General features: G+C 39.9%; 1 protein-coding gene across 1 annotated transcript in view; it reads right to left on the bottom strand.

The window, feature by feature from the left end:
- Positions 1 to 20,761, bottom strand: part of LOC136831345 (kinesin-like protein KIF14) — a 563,293-nt gene that overhangs the window by 463,496 nt on the left and 79,036 nt on the right. Inside the window, 1 exon segment of the mRNA XM_067091651.1 lies at positions 9,221 to 9,433. Coding sequence (XP_066947752.1) covers positions 9,221 to 9,433 — 213 coding nt within the window.

Raw genomic sequence — 20,761 nt, 5'->3', positions numbered from 1 at the left:
CCAATGCTCTCCTGAAGGTTATGAATGGCCCCCTGTACTTCCAATCCCGCTCAGGTAATACCTGACAACTCCAACAGAATAGAGAGCTTCCTACTCTCTCCCAGAGCCAAGGGTGTAGCACCAGACGATAAGAAGCCGGAGCTGGGCACTGGGTGTACTGAGCTGGCGCCCGGATGTAGGTGGCGCCAGCTGAGCTGGCTGCCAGATAACTAATCAGTTGGGAGCTGGGGGGCACTCCTAGGAGCTTGGGGCAGAGCTGGCGCCAAGCGAGCTGAAAGTCAGGCGAGGTAAAGGCTAGGGCTGGAGGGTGCTCCTAGGAGGCCAGAACACTGTCCCCAACTGTCAAGAACGTCTTCTCTTCCATTAAGTTCCTGAGAGAGAGAGAGAGAGAGAGAGAGAGAGAGAGAGAGAAAAAGAGAGAGAAAGAGAGAGAGAGAGAGAGAGAGAGAGAGAGAGAGAGAGAGAGAGAGAAAGAGAAAGAGAGAGAGAGAGAGAGAGAGAGAGAGAGAGAGAGAGAGAGAGAGAGAGAGAGAGAGAGAACGGTTCCAGTTCACGGAAGGGTCCTCGTTCTCAGTCAAAAAACCCAGGGTAAATGAGCGAACCGTGTTACTAAGTCATATGTACCTCGATACCCCTAAAAAGGAGTAACATGAGAGATTCTATATCCTTTCCGATAAAAAAGGCAATGCTGCCACTGAGTCATGAGTGTCTCAGAAGAAGAAACTTATAGTCTGAGACATCCAATTTGAAAGATCGTTCACTTAGATTGGTAGACTGAGTTAGAAGGTGATGTCTGCATCTTTTAAATGTCTCTTGTAGCACCTCTGATAAAACTCCTCCTTCCTGGCGAGTACCCCGACAGCCCAAAGCCTGTCTGCGGAAGAGCATACCACCCTTGGTGGTGGCTCTTGAAGCGAGGTTGTTCAAGAAGAAACAAATAGTGGAAGGATTCTTGGAGAGTCCGCCAATCGATTGTAGCAATTCGGGAACCATAAATTATGGTTTAGAACAGGGCTACAGGGTACGTCGTAACGTTCTAGCAAGTCTGAGAAAGTTCAGCCCTTCCTTGACCATGCCAAGCAGTGGAAGAGCTTAGAGGTCCAAGTTGGAACAATCTTGCAGTATGGTGTCTGTTGCCCATATTAGAAGATTCCTTTAAGGTGGAAGACAGTCAAGATCGGCCTGCCCTATAGAAGCACATAACCCGACAAATCAGGGGATTCAAAATCCACTTGGAAGAGCGAGTTTCTGACAGCTCAGTTTATCCGCCAGAAATTCTAGTTGGACTAGAAAAAAAAAAACTCTGATTTATCGTCCACAGAAAAACCTTCTTGTCGCTTGGTGGCATGTACCAATGTAAAAAAAGTAAAGAATGTGGTCTTGTCTAAAGGAATACCGTAGTCTAGGAGTGAATGAGGGTTGAGAAAAAACTAAATCCTTAAGAGAATGGCTTTCAGCTCTCTTGCATATATGTGAAGGTTCACCCACCCCCATGTCCCGGAAATTCCCGGTTCCCCAAGCGGGCTCCCTCCACTAGAACAAGGAGTGAGAAGCAGTCTAGGACTAGTCTCCTGAGGAGGGACCTTTTCCAAAAGTCTAAATTTGGACAGATACCACCGTAGGTCCAATTGAAAACCAGGTCTTTGGGAAAAACAGCAGAGTCCGGTTATGATTCCTTGTCCCTATTGGTCTTGTGGGACAGGCTGAAGTTCACGACCAGAAAAGAAGACAAAATTAAGCAAAGATGTCGAAGGACAGGTCTGAGATATCTTTTGGAGTCTGTATGTGGACATGAAATGAAGTATCCTACATATCCAGGAACTCCATCCAATCGCCCTGAAGAATGGATGACAGGGCTGTTAGGTTGGTCTCTGCAAGCAAACAAACTTGTAGAACCTCACGCAGACAACTAAGTCAATTAGTTGCTGATCCTGTCAATACTTGACAGCCACAGACATGGTCATCAGGGTGGGATCGACTTCTTAACGTGATAACGCCTTGCGTGGACTTGATGACACCTCATACAGACAGACAGCATATGCAGAACTGTACTTGGTCAAAAACTAATATCTGACATGCTTACAGGAACTTGGAAAGTCCATAAGATACACAAAAGTCTGACCATGGAATAACAATGGCCTTGAACAAAACCAGGAGTGACGACTTCTGCTGCAGTCAAACACACTGGTCTAAAAGAATATTTCCATGAAAAAGAATCAGGCATTCAGTGGCAGGAGCCTAGTATGGCTAGGTAGTGCTGAGCACTCTGGAACAGGTGTCCAGCACTCAGGATTCGGCGCCAGGCATCAGGCACTCAGGAACAGGCGTCCCTAGAGAGATGGTTCAAGGTGCTTCTCTTCTGCTTGGACCCCAAAAAAATCTTTCAACAGACTGCTCTGGAGGGAAGATATTGTCATTCCAAAGGAAAAATGGATCAAGAATTAGATATATGCTGTCCGAAAGTAGCTGTGACTCCCTTGTTAGAAGGCTGAAGGTGAAGAAAAGAGGCCTGATAGCAATTGTGTTTTTCACCGGGGGGGGCCAAAAGTTCACTTCTTGCGATCCTAACGAAAGAGTGGAAAACTCAAAAAAACTAACTCAACCAGCCAAAGAGACGTCTCTCGATAACACTTGAGTCTCATTATCTCATTATTATTATTATTAAAGTAGCTTAACCAGACCACTGAGCTGACTTTCAGCTCTCATAGGGCTGGCCCGAAGGATCTGATTAAAATACTAGGTCCAGGCCTGAGGCCAAGTGCTAGGACCCAATAGATCATTCAGTACAATGATGAATGAATTAAAATGAAATTAAAAACTGCACATAGGCATATCCTCTCATAGTGAAACACATACATACGATAAATGCATTTACTCAGACTTCCTTACATACATACTAAAACAGTATATTAAAATTCAGAATATAAATTAAGCAAAATTTTTAAACTTTTCTCCTTTTTGTAAAATTCAACAAATGTTAAAAGGGTTTTCATGCTTTTATTATTTACTTATTTTTATATTTTATTAATTAAATTACAGTTCTTCAAGAACATCAAAATTGGAACAATTGAAAATGTGAAAGATTCTGACAAAATTTCTTTCATTGATCTATTTCCAAAAGTAGACATTCGTTGTTGGTCATACTTTGGACATTCATATAACACATGTCTGACCGTTATTATTACTCTGAATTCTGAGCACTCGGGAGCCGGGCCATGTGCGCTGCTCATTAAACTTTAACGCCAACTGGACGTATTTTACGTCGACAAAAACTGTCTGTCGGGTGCCAAGTGGACGTAAAATACGTCGACTACAAAAAGTTTTTTTAAATATTCGCGGAAAAATACTTATAGGCCTCATTTGCAAAAAATTTTAAATCACACGCCTTGAGGGATGCTGGGAGTTCACAGATCACGCTGTTGCTTTGTTTACAAGCGTGACCCAGCTGCGCATGCGCAAATTTCTTTCTTACCCCAAAAGAAAGCATCAGCTAACTCTGCTGAAAATCTCAGAAATTCTTTAGTCACTTTGTCGTAATTTTTGCACCGTTTTCTATTAGCCTTTACATAAAGTTTTATATATGAAATGTGTGCAATTTCATGTAGAATACAACAAAAAATAACTCATGGTTGTAGCTTTTATAAATTTTGACATATTTTCATATAAATCACGATAAGTGCCAAAATTTCAACCTTCTGTCAACTTTGACTTGACCGAAATGGTCGAAAAATGCAATTGTAAGCTAAAACTCTTACATTCTAGTAATATTCAATCATTTACCTTCATTTTGCAACAAACGAGAAGTCTCTAGCACAATATTTCGATTTATGGTGAATTTTTTAATAAAACTTTTTCCTTACATCCGCTCTAAGTCTGCTTAAAATCTCAGAAATTCTTTAGTCACTTTGTCGTAATTTTTGCACTGTTTTGTATCAGCCTTTACATAAAGTTTTATACATGAAAATGTGTGCAATTTCATGTAGGATACAACAAAAAATAACTCATGGTTGTAGCTTTTATCAATTTTGAAATATTTTCATATAAATCACGATAAGTGCCAAAATTTCAACCTTAGGTCAACTTTGACTCGACCGAAATGGTCGCAAAATGCAATTGTAAGCTAAAACCCTTACATAATAGTAATATTCAATCATTTACCTTCATTTTGCAACAAACAAGAAGTCTCTAGCACAATATTTCGATTTATGGTGAAATTTTTGAAAAAAACTTTCTTACCTCACTTTGTTGTAATTTTTGCAGTTTTATATTAGCTGTTACATAAAGTTTTATATATGAAAATGTGCGCAATTTCATTTAGAATACAACAAAAAATAACTCATGGTTGTAGCTTTCATCAGTTTTTAAATATTTTCATATAAATCACGATAAGTGCCGAAATTTCAACCTTTGGTCAACTTTGACTCAACTGAAATGGTTGAAAACTGCAATTGTAAGCTAAAACTCTTACATTCCAGTAATATTCAATCACTTACCTTCATTTTGCAACAAACGGGAAGTCTCTAGCACAATATTTCGATTTATGGTGAATTTTTGAAAAAACTTTTTTTTACGTCCGCACGTTACGAATTCATGCATCATTTTGTGATAACATTTTCTGTGTTGCTTTGATCATTTTACAATTTGTTATATACCAAAATCATCGCAATTTAGTGTACAATACGAGAAAAACAGTTTTGCTCACAGCACGATTTATATACAATTACATATGAAATTTTTTTCCCGCGCTGTCATACATTCCAATATTTATATATGATAACGATATTTTTTTTCATTTCTGATGGTTGCATACTAAACTTCAGGCAATGAGAAAGAAAGGAGCCAAAAATGAACTCTTAATCTTAAAAATTAAGCGTGCTGTGATTTTTTGAAAAAACTTCCTTTCCGCTTCGGCACTAACTCTCAAACCCCGCCGGCATACGGCAGACACTTTTGTAAATAGAGGCTCGGCATTTAAGGGTTAAAACACTTTGCAAACTTGTCAAACCACCCCCTGCTGGCCTGAAAACTTCCATGGTTTGGTGATGCTGACGTTCCTGGCTGCGGTTCTTCTGTACCCACTTCAACAATTTTATTGTAAAGCTGCAAAGCCTTCTCCCGAATCACGTTGCCCTGCAAGGGGATGTCTTTTTTTACAGTAGTCTTCTATCCATAATGAAAGGGCTGATTCCATCTTCACAATGCTTGGGTCTCTCTTGGTTGAAACCTGCTTCGCTTTACTGAGGTAGCTCTTGGAGACCATTTTCCAAATTTCCACCTCTTTCTTCAACCCCAATTGCTGCACTATGCTTGAAGCAGTCTCACCAGATTTCAACATATCTAACACTAACTTTTTCTTCTATGGTCATCACCTTCCTCTGTTTCTTAGGAAGACTGCTTGGAGCCTTAGAAGGTGCGGGACATTTAGGCATCTTGATGATTAAGGTAAAAACCAAGAAATACTTAAGCCCAAAATTTCTCACAACCGCACGAGATATGTACTAAGCACGTTCGAACTAAAGCATCCCAACATTCAGCGAACTTTGGCCTTCTCTGTAATTGGGTACCTCTTACTCTTCTAGCCAATGGCGTGTCTCTATGGAGCCTACGTCATTGCCCAAGCCAGATACACTTTGGCGACATTATTTGGGGTTTTTTAATAGTTAATTTACTGCTGTATTTTGTACAGTAATACAAATTGCACTACAACTTTTCTTTGAGGTTAACAAAGTAATTTTCACAGAGCGACACTAATACACCTCTTAGTTATGTCTCTGATATGTTTTAGTATGTTAACGAACTCATTTTATCAAACCAGCGCAACTGAACAACCTCACCTTGACGTTATGTGAGGTAAGACTTTGCAAATGGATATTTTTAACTGTACTGCCTTTGTATCATATTTATGCACAAAAGTATAAATACAAATTTTCCTTACCGATTTTACACTTAAGAGCACGAAAACTTATAAAATACAGGCAGTCCCCGGTTTACGACAGGTTCAGGTTATGACGCTTTTCAAATATATTCACCAGAAATTATTTCCCAGTTTATGACAAGTTCCGGGGTTACAAAGCCAATCTGACGGAAGAAATATAGCTCCAAAATGGCAGAATAATCAAAATTTTTATTTTTTTTTTTTTATGAAAAACTCAATAAAAATGCAGTTTACATCATTTTCAATGCACCAAAAGCATTAAAAGTAAGGTTTTTCGGTTTTTGACAATCTTTTGGTTTACGACGTGGCGTAGGAACAGAACCCCCATCGTAAACGGGGGACTGCCTGCAGTATTTAAAAATTAAACACACTTTTGCTTGGGTATCACCTTTAAAAAGTGCGGTAACTTGCGAATGGGTATCGCATCTTGTAAAAGTATACCAACTGAGCATGCTGTAATTACATGTACATACAGACTGCACCAGCACTTTTCTCCGAGGTTAACAAAGTAATTTTTAAAGAATGACACTTAGAAAACTCTTAGTTAAGTCTCTAATATGTTTTAGTACGTCAGCGAATTCATTTTATCAAACCAGCGCAACCGAACAACCTCATATCAAGGTCATGTCAGGTCCTAGTGACAAAGACTTTGCGAATGAAGATAATGGAGTAAATATATTCCCTTTGTGTCATATTTATCTACAAAAATTTAAATATATATTTTCCATACCGATTTTACACTTAGAAGCATGAAAACTTATAAATGTACTTCAAACATTAAACAAACACTTTCTGCAACGGCATCATCTTTGAAAAGTGCAGTAACTTTGTGAATGGGTATCACATCTTGTAAAAGTACACTAACTGAATGTGCTGTAATTACCTTTGTATCATATTTATGTATGTACAAAAATAAAAATGATACATTTTTCATAGATTTTACACATAAAATCATAAAAACTTATAAATTACTTCAAAAATTAAACATAACCACTTCTGCGGGGTTTCTTGAGAATTTCACGTCTGTGAAAAAATTGCATATGCCAATTAGTTAGGTTCCAATGAAAAGTTTGCATGTCTGTGAATTTGTGCAACCCGAATCACGTAAGATCAAGGTACCACTGTACTTATAATTAGGTTCCAAACTGAGGTTGACCAACCTGTACAACTCCTAATGTTCAGTAATGGCCCAACTTGAAGAAGGTGCAGGTGAACAGGTACAAGTGCTGTCATATACATACACACAACCCCATGGCCTGTGGTGAGCCACAAGCAAAGTGGGGAGCAGCATTGGTCACATGCAAACAGATAATCTGGTATCAGTGAATACTAAGCAGAAACCTGCATCATGGGAACCCACTGCCTGTATAGTAACAATCCCAGGACCATGCATGCATCGAGCATATCCACAGTGGTGGTTCAACCCATATTTTTTCCAGCAAGAACACATGTGGAAGAACCAGAAGCAGTCCTCATGTCCAGACAGAGTGGATTGGGATGGAGTCCTGAGCATGCTTAGTTAGACACATGCCAGCCTAGCCAACAGCAGACAGGTCACCTGTAGGTGACCAAATGCTGCCTCCTCTCAGAGCCTGAAAGAGCACTCACTGAAAGCCTAGCAGGGCTTCTTGTGAGAGGCCTTCTTGGATACTTCCTCTTCCTTTTCCTAGGGGAGGAAGGTGAAAATGTGGAGGAAAAGGAGGAAGAACATCTACATCCTCCCCTTTCTAAGCTCCTGTCTTGCTCACCTCAAGTACTGGAAGACTGGTCAAGGCAGAGTATCTCCCAGAGAAGTACTGGGAGTCAAGATGATTCAGCAGTACTGGGGACATAGTAAGCCTCTTCAAAGAAACACTTCAACATCTTTTGGCTTTCCTTTGAATGATAGCAACCCTCTCCCACTGATGGAGACCAGGCAGCTCACTCTGAAAAACAAAAGAGAGAGAGAGAGAGAGAGAGAGAGAGAGAGAGAGAGGGGGGCACTCCAGAATAAAAGCCAATATGATTCAGTAGTAATGAAGATGTAGTAAGATCTTCAAATAAAAACTTGAACATCTTGTTTCTTTCCTTTGAATGACAGCAAACCTCTCCCTGTGATGGAGACCAGGCAGCTCACTCAGAAAATCAGAGAGAGAGAGAGAGAGAGAGAGAGAGAGAGAGAGAGAGAGAGAGAGAGAGAGAGAGAGAGAGAGAGAGAGAGAGAGAGAGAGAGACCTCTGGAATGGAGTAAGATGATTCAGCAATACTGAAGACGTAGTAAGCCCCTTCAAAGAAACAGTTCAACATCTTTTGGCTTTTGTTTGAATACTGCCAAACCTCTTCCTGTGATGAAGAGCAGGCAGCATACTCAGAGAGAGAGAGAGAGAGAGAGAGAGAGAGAGAGAGAGAGAGAGAGAGAGAGAGAGAGAGAGAGAGAGAGAGAGAGAGAGAGAGGGGGGATTGGGGGCACTTCAGAATGGATTCAGCAGTACTCAAGATGTAGTAAGAATCTTCAAAGAAACTGTTGAGCATCTTTTGGCTTTCCTTTGAGTGCTAGCAAACTTCTCTCTGTGATATAGACCATGCAACACACTCGGAAAACCAATGCAGAATAACAAAACTGATTACACTAATATCAAGACATTAAGTGGCCAAACAACCCCTTACATTCTTCACACCTTTGTTTATTCTCTTTTCTTTTTCAAATCCATGAGCAAAAACATACCACACACACTGGAAAAAATTAAAGAAGTTTTAACTTGATGGTCAGCCACACTGCTTACACAGGAAACAATGCTTATGGCACAGGTAAGTATGAGTTCCCCTATTCAGCCATCTACCACCAGTATACTACCTTGTTATCACATTTCAACAACTGATTTCAGTTTGCACTGAGGAATACTCCCACATGATAGGTGATGGTTTGTATTCCTGTAGAAACAAATTAAATTTCAAAACAATCATTTTCTTATTTTCCAAATGAAGCAATATGTATCAAGTTATAAAAAGATTTTTATGCTACAAGGTAAATGAAATGCATGCAAATAACTGCAAAGCAATGAAAATTCTGACAAAATGCCAGCTTGCCCAGAAGTCCATTGTTCATGTTCCCTGAAGTATATGGAATACCTCACAACAATTACCTTGAAACTGGTTTTCTCCAAGGTTGCAATAATCTTAGAGTTTGTGTATACATTACAACGTCAACTACAAATGAGACGAGCATAGTGAAAACAACATATTTCGCCTACATAGATAACAGCACCTTCAGTCTAAGCAAATGTCATTCACTGAAAAATAACTTACCTTAACGGCGCAGGAACATTAACAGTAGAAGAAGACAAGACTCTTCGCACTCCAGCATGCTCTTTACGCTTTTTCTCCTCCTCTTTTCTGTCTGAACCAAGGCTCTTGATGGTTTTAGTTCTTCGATGCCCTTCAGAACGGCTAAAAAATTCAGGCTTATGACTTTCATCCTTCTTTAATTTTTTAGGCACTGGGACAACTGGTGGACCAAGTCTGAAAAAGAAAATACCAGATAATTGCACCATTTTACGATGTCTACTCTCAAAACCACTACAAACAATCAGAGTAGAGTGGCCTAGAGGTACACCAGGTTTGCAATGTTCTATTTAGCATACATTAACTAGAAACATGTATGTACATGCCATAGATGTTTTAAATTCCATGAATCAATCTAGATTAACATAAAAAGAACTAGCCAGGAACTTATTGTTCTTTTGAAAAATATATAAACCAAACCTTGCATTTTATGATTCTTAATGTGTATTTGCTGTTTAGACAAGGTAATTACCACATATGCAATTCATTCATTCATTATTTTGTTAAAATTCCCTCCCTGATTAGTAAGATGTCATATAACCATAAATCAAAGAAATCAAAATCCTCCCAGGTTAATGGTTATATTAGAAGACATACCTAATTAGCAGCAAATTATCTGTAACTCTTGCAAAACTTGAAATGAATATAATTCCTTGCAGACAAAACCTATGAAAATATAATAGGTCAAGTCACTGACTTTTAAACCTTAGAAATATTCATGCTGTGGTTATGGTGAAACCATATTTTGTATTAACACTTACAAAAGTATAACTGGAATCCTGTTTACATACAGACTAAAGCTACAATCCACGGTTCTATAAGGGTGATAAAGTATGACAAATTTTTTATGTATAGTCACCTCATGAATAACATAGGTTTCAACACATTACATGTTTTTTATTCAACATGGGAAAATATTTATAAACATGTTTTTCTATACAGTAATTTTGATTTAACATGAATTTACTTGGAAGCATCATTCGCAAGTCAGCTGCACATCTGGAACAGCCCTGAGTAGCAATGGGTTCACAAACAGCCATGCTACCTGGTAGCAGGAGAGGGAAGCAAACCCAAGGTACCCAGATGTACTACAATTATTGTAAAATGTGATGATTTGACCATATGTACAATGATTCCATGTGTATGATAATATGTTAATTCAAGAAACTTACATAATCGACTGGAAACGTACAGTAACTTGAAATTTTTTGTCAATGTGAAACAAGCTGCATTTTCTCTCTCTCTCAGCAATTTATGAAGTACAACCCGAGTCTATTAGAGGTACAAAATAAAAATGTGAGCAATCACTAATTATGCAACTTACAACTGATTGACTTTAAGACCATTACAAGACCACAAATATGTGGCTCTGACTGAGCCTCTGTAAGCAAAATGCAAATCATCACAGTCAACTAGGCTTACCAAACTCATTGTTTGCCCTATAATTCATTGGTATTTCTTATATATACCAACCACTTCCTATAGTATTTTATATTTTTGTAACTACTGCATAGTAAAGAAATGTAAACATAAAGGAAATGTGGCTGTGCAATATATGTGTTAAACCTTTCTATGGTTGAAAAGTTAACTTATCAAAAAATTGATGGAATTACAATGATAATTATAACATATACCGAGTGAAAGTAATGAAAGTTAATAACCATTCATAGAATAAACTAAAAAAAAACTTTAGTGAATGTGGAAATGTACACAACATCGCTGAAAACGTGCTGCACACATGATACGCAAACCATTCCATAAACATTTTGCAACAAAATGACATAAATGAGACAATGGTTGTTATCAGACATAAGACCAGCAATGGCAAATTATCTTCCAATGATAAACTAATAAGGTGTGATGGTGTGATAAGCATCTGAGTGAAGTGAAATAAAGCTGAATTGTTTGTATTTTGGACACGTATCTACTGGTCTACGAAACATGAATGTAAACATTTGGCAAGTTACAAAACATTATCATATAAACTGAAAAATCAACGACTGAGATGAAATATATTGATCATATTTGAGTCAACTAAATAAAATAAAAAAGGGCTAAACATTGACATCATCACTGATAAAATGAAAAATTTTTAAAAGTAATTTGTATTTTTCCTAATATACAAACCTGAGGTCTTTACTTATGGGGATTAACTTTCAGTGAGCTGAAAGTCCGTCTATTAAACTTTTGCAAGGTGGTTATGGTAATAGCTACTGCTGGTAGGGATGGAAGCACCGCCCACCAAGTCGGTGCGTATTCAATTCTGCGCGGTTTACCTTTTGGCCCAGGTAAGAGAATGAGGGGTGGTAAGAGGTGGGCTCTTTACGTAAAGGCCTCAGGCTTGTATGTTAGGAAAAATACAAATTAATTAAGAAATCTGCCATTTGTTCCTACACAAATACCAACCCCTGGTCTTTACTTATGGGGGAGACTTACTTTTGGAGGGAGGATTCTAAGTAAATCTCTGAACTGACTGGTAGCTCAGCTCACCTGGGTACTTTTTCCTGGTCTTGAAAGAGCAAAGGTAGGAGACCATACCTCTGATCTACTGAACAAGAGAGATGTTCATTCATAAGACCCCTGGGCATTTCGAATTAAAGGAATGTAATATCCTTCATTTGAAAAGGTTTGGATGAACCCACACTGTCGGAGACTATAAAGCTAAGAATAACCAACTGGTTTGCTCACAGCCAGTCCCTCTCTCCCCTTGCTATAGATAAGGGAGGATTTGCACCTACTAATCAAATGGGGCTAAATTAATCCAAATGGAGATAGGATACTCAGTCATCTGGATCATCTGCATGCACGCCTGTCCGGCACGATGGCTCATTCACTGTTCCTCTGCCCACAGGAAGAGGAAGGAAGACAGGAGAAAGGGAGGAGGCTAGTCCCACACACGCACCTTCTCCTTGCAGCCACACACCTTAGGCAAGATGCAACCTGTCCCTCAAGAGCTGGGTGAACTACATGACTTGTTGAGCATCCATCATAGGATCCAAGGACCTGTGGGCAATGTCCCAAGGTAAAAGGAGATGAATGTGATCTGAATGATTCCATTCCATCCTAGTACTTGACCAACAAGCTCTTCCTGAATGTGATGGACAGACTGATCCCCCCTGGCCTCGAAAGATCTGGCCCGAAACGTACTGATGTTCACTAGGAAGTTTCGAGGTACGCTCAATTGATCACCTCACTAGTCCGAGAAATAACAATTTGGACATCGTTTCTCGGCCAACTCAAAGCTAACAAGCAAGTGGTTGGCATTGGGCAACACAGACATCATACTGTCATTGGAGCCACAGGACCATAGAAGTGGAATGATCCATCTCACTGAACACATTTGAAACATGTAGAATGGCAAAAGGTGTAAGCTTCCAGATGTAAATACATACCAAAGATGCCTTGCTTTATTCAAGGGTGCGAGAAGAAAGAACAGAACAGTGCCAACTTCAGTAAGTCGAGACAAGAAGGGTTATAATCAATCTTCTTCAGAGGTTGAACGAATTTCCAGAAGTCAAGGTTCCAAGATCAACTGTCCTTATCTCCAGATTTCAGCAAATTAATTGTTTTAATTACATCCATCTTGCTTGGCATGTGTCTGTTGGCCACTGTACCAAATGTTCTTCTGTCTACTCATGTACATGCACTGCAATAGAGCAGATGAAAGGACACTAGGGCACCTTGTTGACCATGGCACTACCGTGGTGTCATTGCCATCACACCAAGGATCTTGAGACTCTTGAAAGTCTCAAAAGAATGAAAAATCTCTCAAGGAGGATAGTGTAACCATGGCACCACCTTGGAGTCATTGCTATCATAGGAGTGCCTATTCGGACCCTGAGACTCTTGAAACTGTCTCAAGATCTACATAACATTCTCTCCCTCTCAGGTTGTGGATCAACTGGTAATTGCAGCAGCAACAAATACTGCTTACATCTCCCATTTCTCACAGGGGGAGTGTAACTACATCAAGTCAAAAGAAATGGAGCTCCTAGACACCACTTCTTGACTGAGTAAGAACCAAAAACAAGTTGTCGGAACTTAGCTTGAAGGTGCTGTTGATCTCCCAATGAATCAGGCAGAACGACAGGAAGTTTTAAGCCCAAGACTTGAATCATGGATGTGAAAGATTTCTCCTAGGCGTCAACAGCATCCGAGTTTCTCGGTCACTTAACCAAGTACTGACTAGTCCCACCGTTTCTAACCATGGATGCGAAAGACGTCTCCTAGACATCAACAGAACCTGGTGCTCCAGACGGTCACTTATCCAAGTACTGACCTGACCCAATCATTGCTAGCTTCGCTGATTGGACGAGAAGCGATGTTTTCAATGTGGCATGGTCGATGGCTGTTATGCCCACGGTCCGAAAAGACAGAGTCGAATAGTAACAGCAGAGTGTCAAGACTGAAGGACTAATTGACTGTATTCCTAGATCAAACAGTTCTTCAAAACATCAAGGTGGCAAGACCAATTGTCATTAACACTGATCCCAGTGACCAAACTTGTCTGTCATACTTCCATCATCGTGGAGTGTGTCTGGTTGACCGCTGTGCTGAGTGTGCAACTGCAAAACCGTGCACCTGCACCGTCAATCAAGGAGATGATAGGACACTAGCCGCACCCCCCACCCCCCTGCCCCCTTCGTTGACTAAAAAACTACGTTGGTACCGTTCCTTAACAACGCTATGGAACACCTATCCTCGGATCCTGAGGCTTGGAGAGCTAAGATGATCCAGGTTATTGAGGTGCAGATTAGGTCAGGCTAAGCTAGGATGGGTTAGGCACCCACCCTAGCCCCTTGAAGAGCAGGAAATACCTCCTGGTTGATGTAATGAAACAAGAAGTTCTAGGATATTGAACGACAGGTTTGGTAAGGTTAGGCTAGGCTAAGTTAGGTTAAGTACCCAACCAAACCTAACCCAACCTAGCCCCTTGAATAGCAGGTGACTACCTCCTGGTTGATGCCATGAGACAAGAAGTTCTAGGATACTGAAGTGCACGTCTGGTAAGGTTATACTAGAACTAATTAGGCTAGGCTAAGTTAGGTAAGTACCTAACCTACGTGTAGGTGAATGTCCTTCAGTTAATGCTTGAGGCAGGCACGAAGTATCTCTGGAGGGGAAGTGTGTACAACACCCCAAGGATAGTTGTCATCTCACCGTTAGGCTAAGCCCTCTCACCTCTCTCAGAGAGAATGGGAAGGAATGGGGAGACCTTGTTGAAGACCAGGACCCCTCTTTCCATCTTCAAGAATTAAGCTTCATCCTTGTACTAAGAAAGAGGCTGTTGTACCAAAGAGGAGGCCTGATCCACAGATCTATGGAGCTAGGATATAACTCCGACCGCACAAGGAAAAACCCTTGCACGATCAGTATTGACTGACTCCTGCTTTGGAAGCGTAGGGTGGTATGGGTCTACAGAACTTCACTGTAAATGAAATCAAACTGTAGTTGAAAATGAATAGGAATCTGAAGAAATCCGTGCTGACAAATTGTAACTCAAACAAGGGTCAAGGTTTCGAATGTGACGATGAGACAGATTTCTTCCTACCTGTAAAATGTCAGTCTCTGGCTGAACACAAGTGAAAGACCGTCACTTCACGTAATGACAGCCGTATGAGTCTGATAGAACAAATTCATTCGTTCGGTTGTAGGTGTTGAAATGGATGTTGGATACTAAGATGAAGACAACTGATGAAAGTCCTATGTCAGAAATGTCTGGAAGAATGATTCATTTGTTTGAATGTACTGGCTGCTTGTTCAGTGACATGGACGTTTACTGAAAATGGACGCTGACCACTGCCGATGAATATGACCCCGTCAACTTACGTTATGGTCATAAAAGTTGGCAGGCAGAATGATCCCGTTCACTTGTATGTAGATGGTATGGTAATGTCCATTGGCCATCTATGGGAACATCTGTTGGCTGTTATCAGATAACTGAACTAAAACACATACATGATCAAAAGGCATTGCACAGCTGTGCTGTTGATACACTCAAACGTGAGTTGTCGCCTTTCTAGATGTCCACAGAAGTGCTATCAATACTCTCTGCTCAACAGAATTGAATTGAATGAGGTGGTGATTGGATGGGAATCAGTGATTCAACGTGGCATGGCCTTAGGTCATTCCATTCTCCTCCCAAACCTTCACTTGAGAGTGGTCGATGGTCCATTCCAGGACACACCATCCTGAGAAAACTTCCACAAACCCCCAGTGACAGCCGTCTGTGGATATGCGACCATGTGTCCGTGCTATCACGTCTGTGGCCAACAAACCTGATTTCTCCTAGGAGAGTCAGAACCTGAGAGACGATGAGACGCTAAAGAGTGAGGCTGAATAGCAGAATGAACTGAACTAACCACACGTACGTGTCTCTGTGGACATGCAACAGGGCATGATCATGGGAGCTGGATTGACGATCAGAGGGCCTCCCAGGAGAGCGTGAACAGGGAGGAGTTCTGGAATGACGGAAACTAATGTCACCGACGTGTGAGCGACAAGGCGACAACCGCCTAGGCTGGCAACACATCCGTGCCTTTGGCGAATCTCTCACATCTGTTGTATGATTGGGGAACCCAGAAGGAAACAGCTGAACTTGCGAAGCCTTAACTACACAGGATTTCTGAACAGGAGCCTTGGCATCCTTCCTATGAAAACAAACAAGGCGGTCGAGGGAACACGACCCTGCTGTAGATTTTCCAATCGCCAAACTCTGCTTGGAGTGGAATACTGATGGACAAGAAGTGGCTGCACGTGACACCCCCATCATCAGCAAGATGGATGCGAGCTGGAGCGGGAGAACTACGGCCGTGGTCAGACAGAGACAGAAAAGAAGAGATGGAGATGATTCTAGGTCTTCTTAAGCGAGGAACAGCAACAAAATCTCTAATCCTCCAACGTTTAAAGGGGGAGGACTGGACAGGAAAAGATGAAGATGATGACGATGAAGAAGATGAGGAGGAAGACGATGAAGGAGAAGACGGAGACAGAGACCTGCGAAACTTCTTCACAACACGGTCGAACTTCTCTCGAAAAAACGATGTCAACTCTGTCAACTACTTTCACGAAAGCATCAGAAGATGGAGCGGGAGTAGAAGTCGCCATTGTGGTAGGGGGTCCAAATCTCTGCGAGGAATGCGCTGCTGACAGCAGCCACTACACTGGAAGGGGTTCCAAAACTCTGAGAGGGATATACTGTTGACAGAGGGGGTAGAAGCCACCACCACAGAACGGGGTCCAAAGCTCTGAGAGGGATACACTGCTAAGAGATCTGGACCCGTAGGTCTACGTAGAGGTTTTAGGAGAGCTGCTGAACCGGGAACTGTCAAGGCAAGCGAAATGGGAACATAAAAGGGTTAGTCACTGCAGCCACCGACTCAGAACACTGGTCAGGGTACATCAAAGGCTGATGTGGCAACTGCCGAAGCAGATGACATAGGAATGGGAGAGGACAGAAAATGGGACAATAGGCCACTGAAGGTTGGTACTCCTGGAAGGCCTAGACAAGCCAGATGCCAGCCATCTTCTGAGCCTCCAATCCTGAAATAGAACAAGATGGCGCTGCCTCTTCTCTCACGGGGGGAACCTCCCCCTCGAGAGAGCGGGGCCAGCCACTGAGATAAAGTCTCCTGACCCTTTCGGAAGAATGGGAAGGGGTAAAATCTTCCAAGGAAGAGGGAGCAACTAGAATAAGACTGGCCACAGAAGGAACCAGGAAACTGAAAAGCAGCCATCGAAAAGGGAGAAAAACCCCTTCCAAGATGGCACCTCCTTCCTCCTCTGATGTTTCTTCATGGCAAAAATCCTTCACTGCTCAGGAGGCCAAGAACAACATTCAAAGAGGGGAAGGGAGTGAGCCTTCAACTCACCCTGCCCAAAAGATGGGGCAAGAAACAAGACAGGAACCATAGACAGGGACTCCCACTGGTCCTGGAGAGCAAGCTGGAACCAAATGCACTGTCAAAGATCTTGCGACATCAACCACCATGTTGAGGAAGAGGGGGGGAAAAGTAGCTAGGTTTAGGAAAGATTCCTGGTATGACCAAATACGAAACCCTCACTTGGAAGCATGCAAAACCCACCTTATCTCAATCTCCTCAATCTACACAACATCTGACAGACTAATACATTACAACATTCCAAGAAATTGTGTAGTTGAAAATAAAAAATTGTTTGTTGATGAAAAAGTATTCCAGACAAGGAGGGAAAAGAACATCGAAGGGGGAAGTTCTTAAAAACGAGGTTGAGAGATATCTAAAAGTAGAAAAGTTGGTAGTTAAGAGTTGGATACTATCCCTCCAACTCTCCCCAGCTGTGATAAAAGGAAAACAGAATACACAAAAATACCAAGGTGTTGGGTTTTTGTAATACGAAAAGGTAACAAAAAAGTAAATGTGGAAATGCCAAAATCCCCTCTAAAAATGCTTATAACTGGCTTATAACATGCCAAATACCTTGTACCCCTTAAACCAAAATGCTAATAACTGCCTATTGTAACATTTCACAGCTTAATTTGATAATTTAAGGTATATTTTTATTTCAACTATCATACTAAAACAATTTAACATTATTTCAAACAAAAATACATCCCAAACCATCATCCCAAAACACCCAAAGTAACCTTACAATACAGTACTCTCCTACTACTGTTACCCTTAAAACACTTATGCTGTAACTGCCTAATTTAACAGTTCACTGCCAAAATTGAGTTTAAACAAAAATATACCTCAAACTATCATCCCAGAACACCCTAAGATCATTCCAAAGTCATATTGCAAAATTAAGTATACCAGCCTACAACTGTTACTCTTAAGTATTCCCAATCATCCAGACAGGCAAGTTTTCTTTGGCCTACGCAACTTTGCACATCGTTCTATGCATTTTACACACTATATCGATATTTTCCTGTGTTGTAAGACGATTTTGAAATATTTACTGTACAGGTACATATTTTAAGATAGTATACTACTGTACAGAGCATATCTAAAATATTTGGGTAGTTTAGAACATAGGGACACGACCTCCAAAGAGAATGCTGTTAGTATTTTCGTGATTACATACAAATATATTTCTGATAAAAAAATTACTTATACTACTGTAAGTTCTTGGTTTATGTCATTTTGTGGTTAGTCCTCACCATCTCTCATAAATTTATTAAGAAATTCTTGTGCTGTCATTCTTGTAGGAAAAATTTTTTCTGTGACGACGTAATCTTTTCTCTCTCTCTTTTGTATATCAGTACAGTACAGTACTGTGCATATCCTCTTTAATGAAAATAATATCAAATTACTATACCATAAACATAAAACAACACGAAAATCAACAGATCCAGGAATTTCATGACATGATGATGGAGGTATTGTTGCCATATTTTTGGCTTTGTCTGATTTATTGTACCGTATTTCATTACAAGTTTGGTTGACCATGATTATCACACATATTATATCAGTACACAAGAGAATATTTTATCACTGTCGATGTTTTATCTCTAATCACCGTAAAAATATTTAAAAAACAAAATTTCATGTAGGAACACTCAACATTCTACTCTCATCTCAGCCAGGTAAGTGGCTGTGAAGTGTTGTCCCCAGCTGTTATCTCTCTCTCTCTCTCTCTCTCTCTCTCTCTCTCTCTGAGATAAGAGAAAGATTGATTGTGTATGCATGTATGTTTATTTATTTTGTACAGCACGGTTTTATTGAGAAATGTGATGTTACTGTCATTCACTTTTTCATATTTTCCATGCTATAATTATAAAACTTTTTGCATTTCAATAAAAGCAGACTGGAAAATAAAATAATTAGTGAATACTGTAGATAAGAGCAAATACATCTTACATTACCTTGAGAGAGAGAGAGAGAGAGAGAGAGAGAGAGAGAGAGAGAGAGAGAGAGAGAGAGAGAGAGAGAGAGAGAGAGAGAGAGAGCACTTTTATGATTTTGTGCGATTTTAATTTAGCATTTTACTATTGATATTTTGCTGTTTACTTTAATATTAATATTCGAAAATTAGTAAATTATTTTTTATCATAAAAAATGTATTTAGTCATGAAAATAAAATGAAAATACAGTAATTAGTGAATATTGCTCTATGAAAAATCTCGCAAACTAGTGAAATTTCCCCCGTGGACAAGTGGATACAGTAATACCCCGAACTTGCACGATTCGAGGTGTGCGAATTCACAGACACATGAACTTTTCACTGGAACCTAACTAATTATCATACACGAGTTTTTCGCAGACACGCAAACATTTACAAACACTGAGAAACCCTGCAAAAGTCTTTATGTTTAATTTTTCATGCAATTTATAAGTTTTCAAGTTTTGATGTGTAATTAAATAACATTAAATAGTAAAAGTAATAATTTCTCTCTCTCTCTCTCTCTTTTACTGAGATGAGATAATTTTTATGGCATATGTATGTTTATTTGTTTTATATGATAAATGTTTTACCTAATAATAAGTACTAATTTTCAAAAAATAAGATTATATATTAATAATAATAGTAATAGTAATAATAATAATAATAATAATAATAACAATAACAACAACATAACTGCAATTACAAAATTTGTATGTGATACGTACTTTAAACAAACAAATATTTTTCCCCCATCTTATGTAAGAAGCTTGAAGGCAAAAGCTGTCAGACATGTCACTTTAACATGACAAGGGGTAATGTTGCTGATTAGTGGTCAAAGGTTTCTTGTAATTCTCTCTCTCTCTCTCTATCAGTAATAATTCATAAAAAATTCACTCTCCTAAGTAAGGACAACTGTTATATCTCTCTCTCTCTCTCATTCATAGTTAGCGCAACCTACATATTACTATTTCTCTGCGTCTTTAACTGTACAGTAGATAATTGTAAACACATCTAATTTTAGCTGTACCATTTACAAACTGTAAATGCTCTGTTCTAAAACATAGAGCATTTCAGAACAAAGAGAAAGAGACAGAACAAAGAAGTTTTTAATACTGAGGTTGAGAAGACTTCTAAAAATAGATTGGTGGAATGGGGGGAGAGGGAAATAGTATAATTATCTCCACACTCTCCTATATTCTTACGTTAACGATTTATTTTTTTCATGGGTAATGTATTAAAGGATTTTGACAAAGGAAAAATCTATTTCTGGAGAGGGGCCCGTGTCACCCGGTGAAATAGTCCATTCAGCACTTATTTCTAGGTAATTCCGTTGCTAGATACCAGAGAAAGCTAAATGAAATGCTGGAGTTACTAACCCCAGAGCGAGCTCCACTAGATGGAGTCGTGTATGGAAAAGGGTGAACTACAAAAACACGGAACCTTATCCTATAGAGATTCCCAATGTCAAAAGTCCCAACGAGAGAGGTGCCGATACAAGCCCATGCACTACTCATGGGACTGTATACAAGGCAACACTAGCCGCATTCCATGTTAGCACCCACCTCACTAGAGTGAAGTTTATCAAGGGAGGGAGAGAATGAAAAACAGGGGTGGGTCACCGGGTGACACGGGCCCCTCTCC

Source organism: Macrobrachium rosenbergii, chromosome 48 (genome assembly GCF_040412425.1).
Source record: "Macrobrachium rosenbergii isolate ZJJX-2024 chromosome 48, ASM4041242v1, whole genome shotgun sequence".
Lineage (NCBI taxonomy): Eukaryota > Metazoa > Arthropoda > Malacostraca > Decapoda > Palaemonidae > Macrobrachium > Macrobrachium rosenbergii.
The sequence above is the reverse complement of the archived record's forward strand: the minus strand, read 5'-3'. Positions and strand labels throughout refer to the sequence as shown.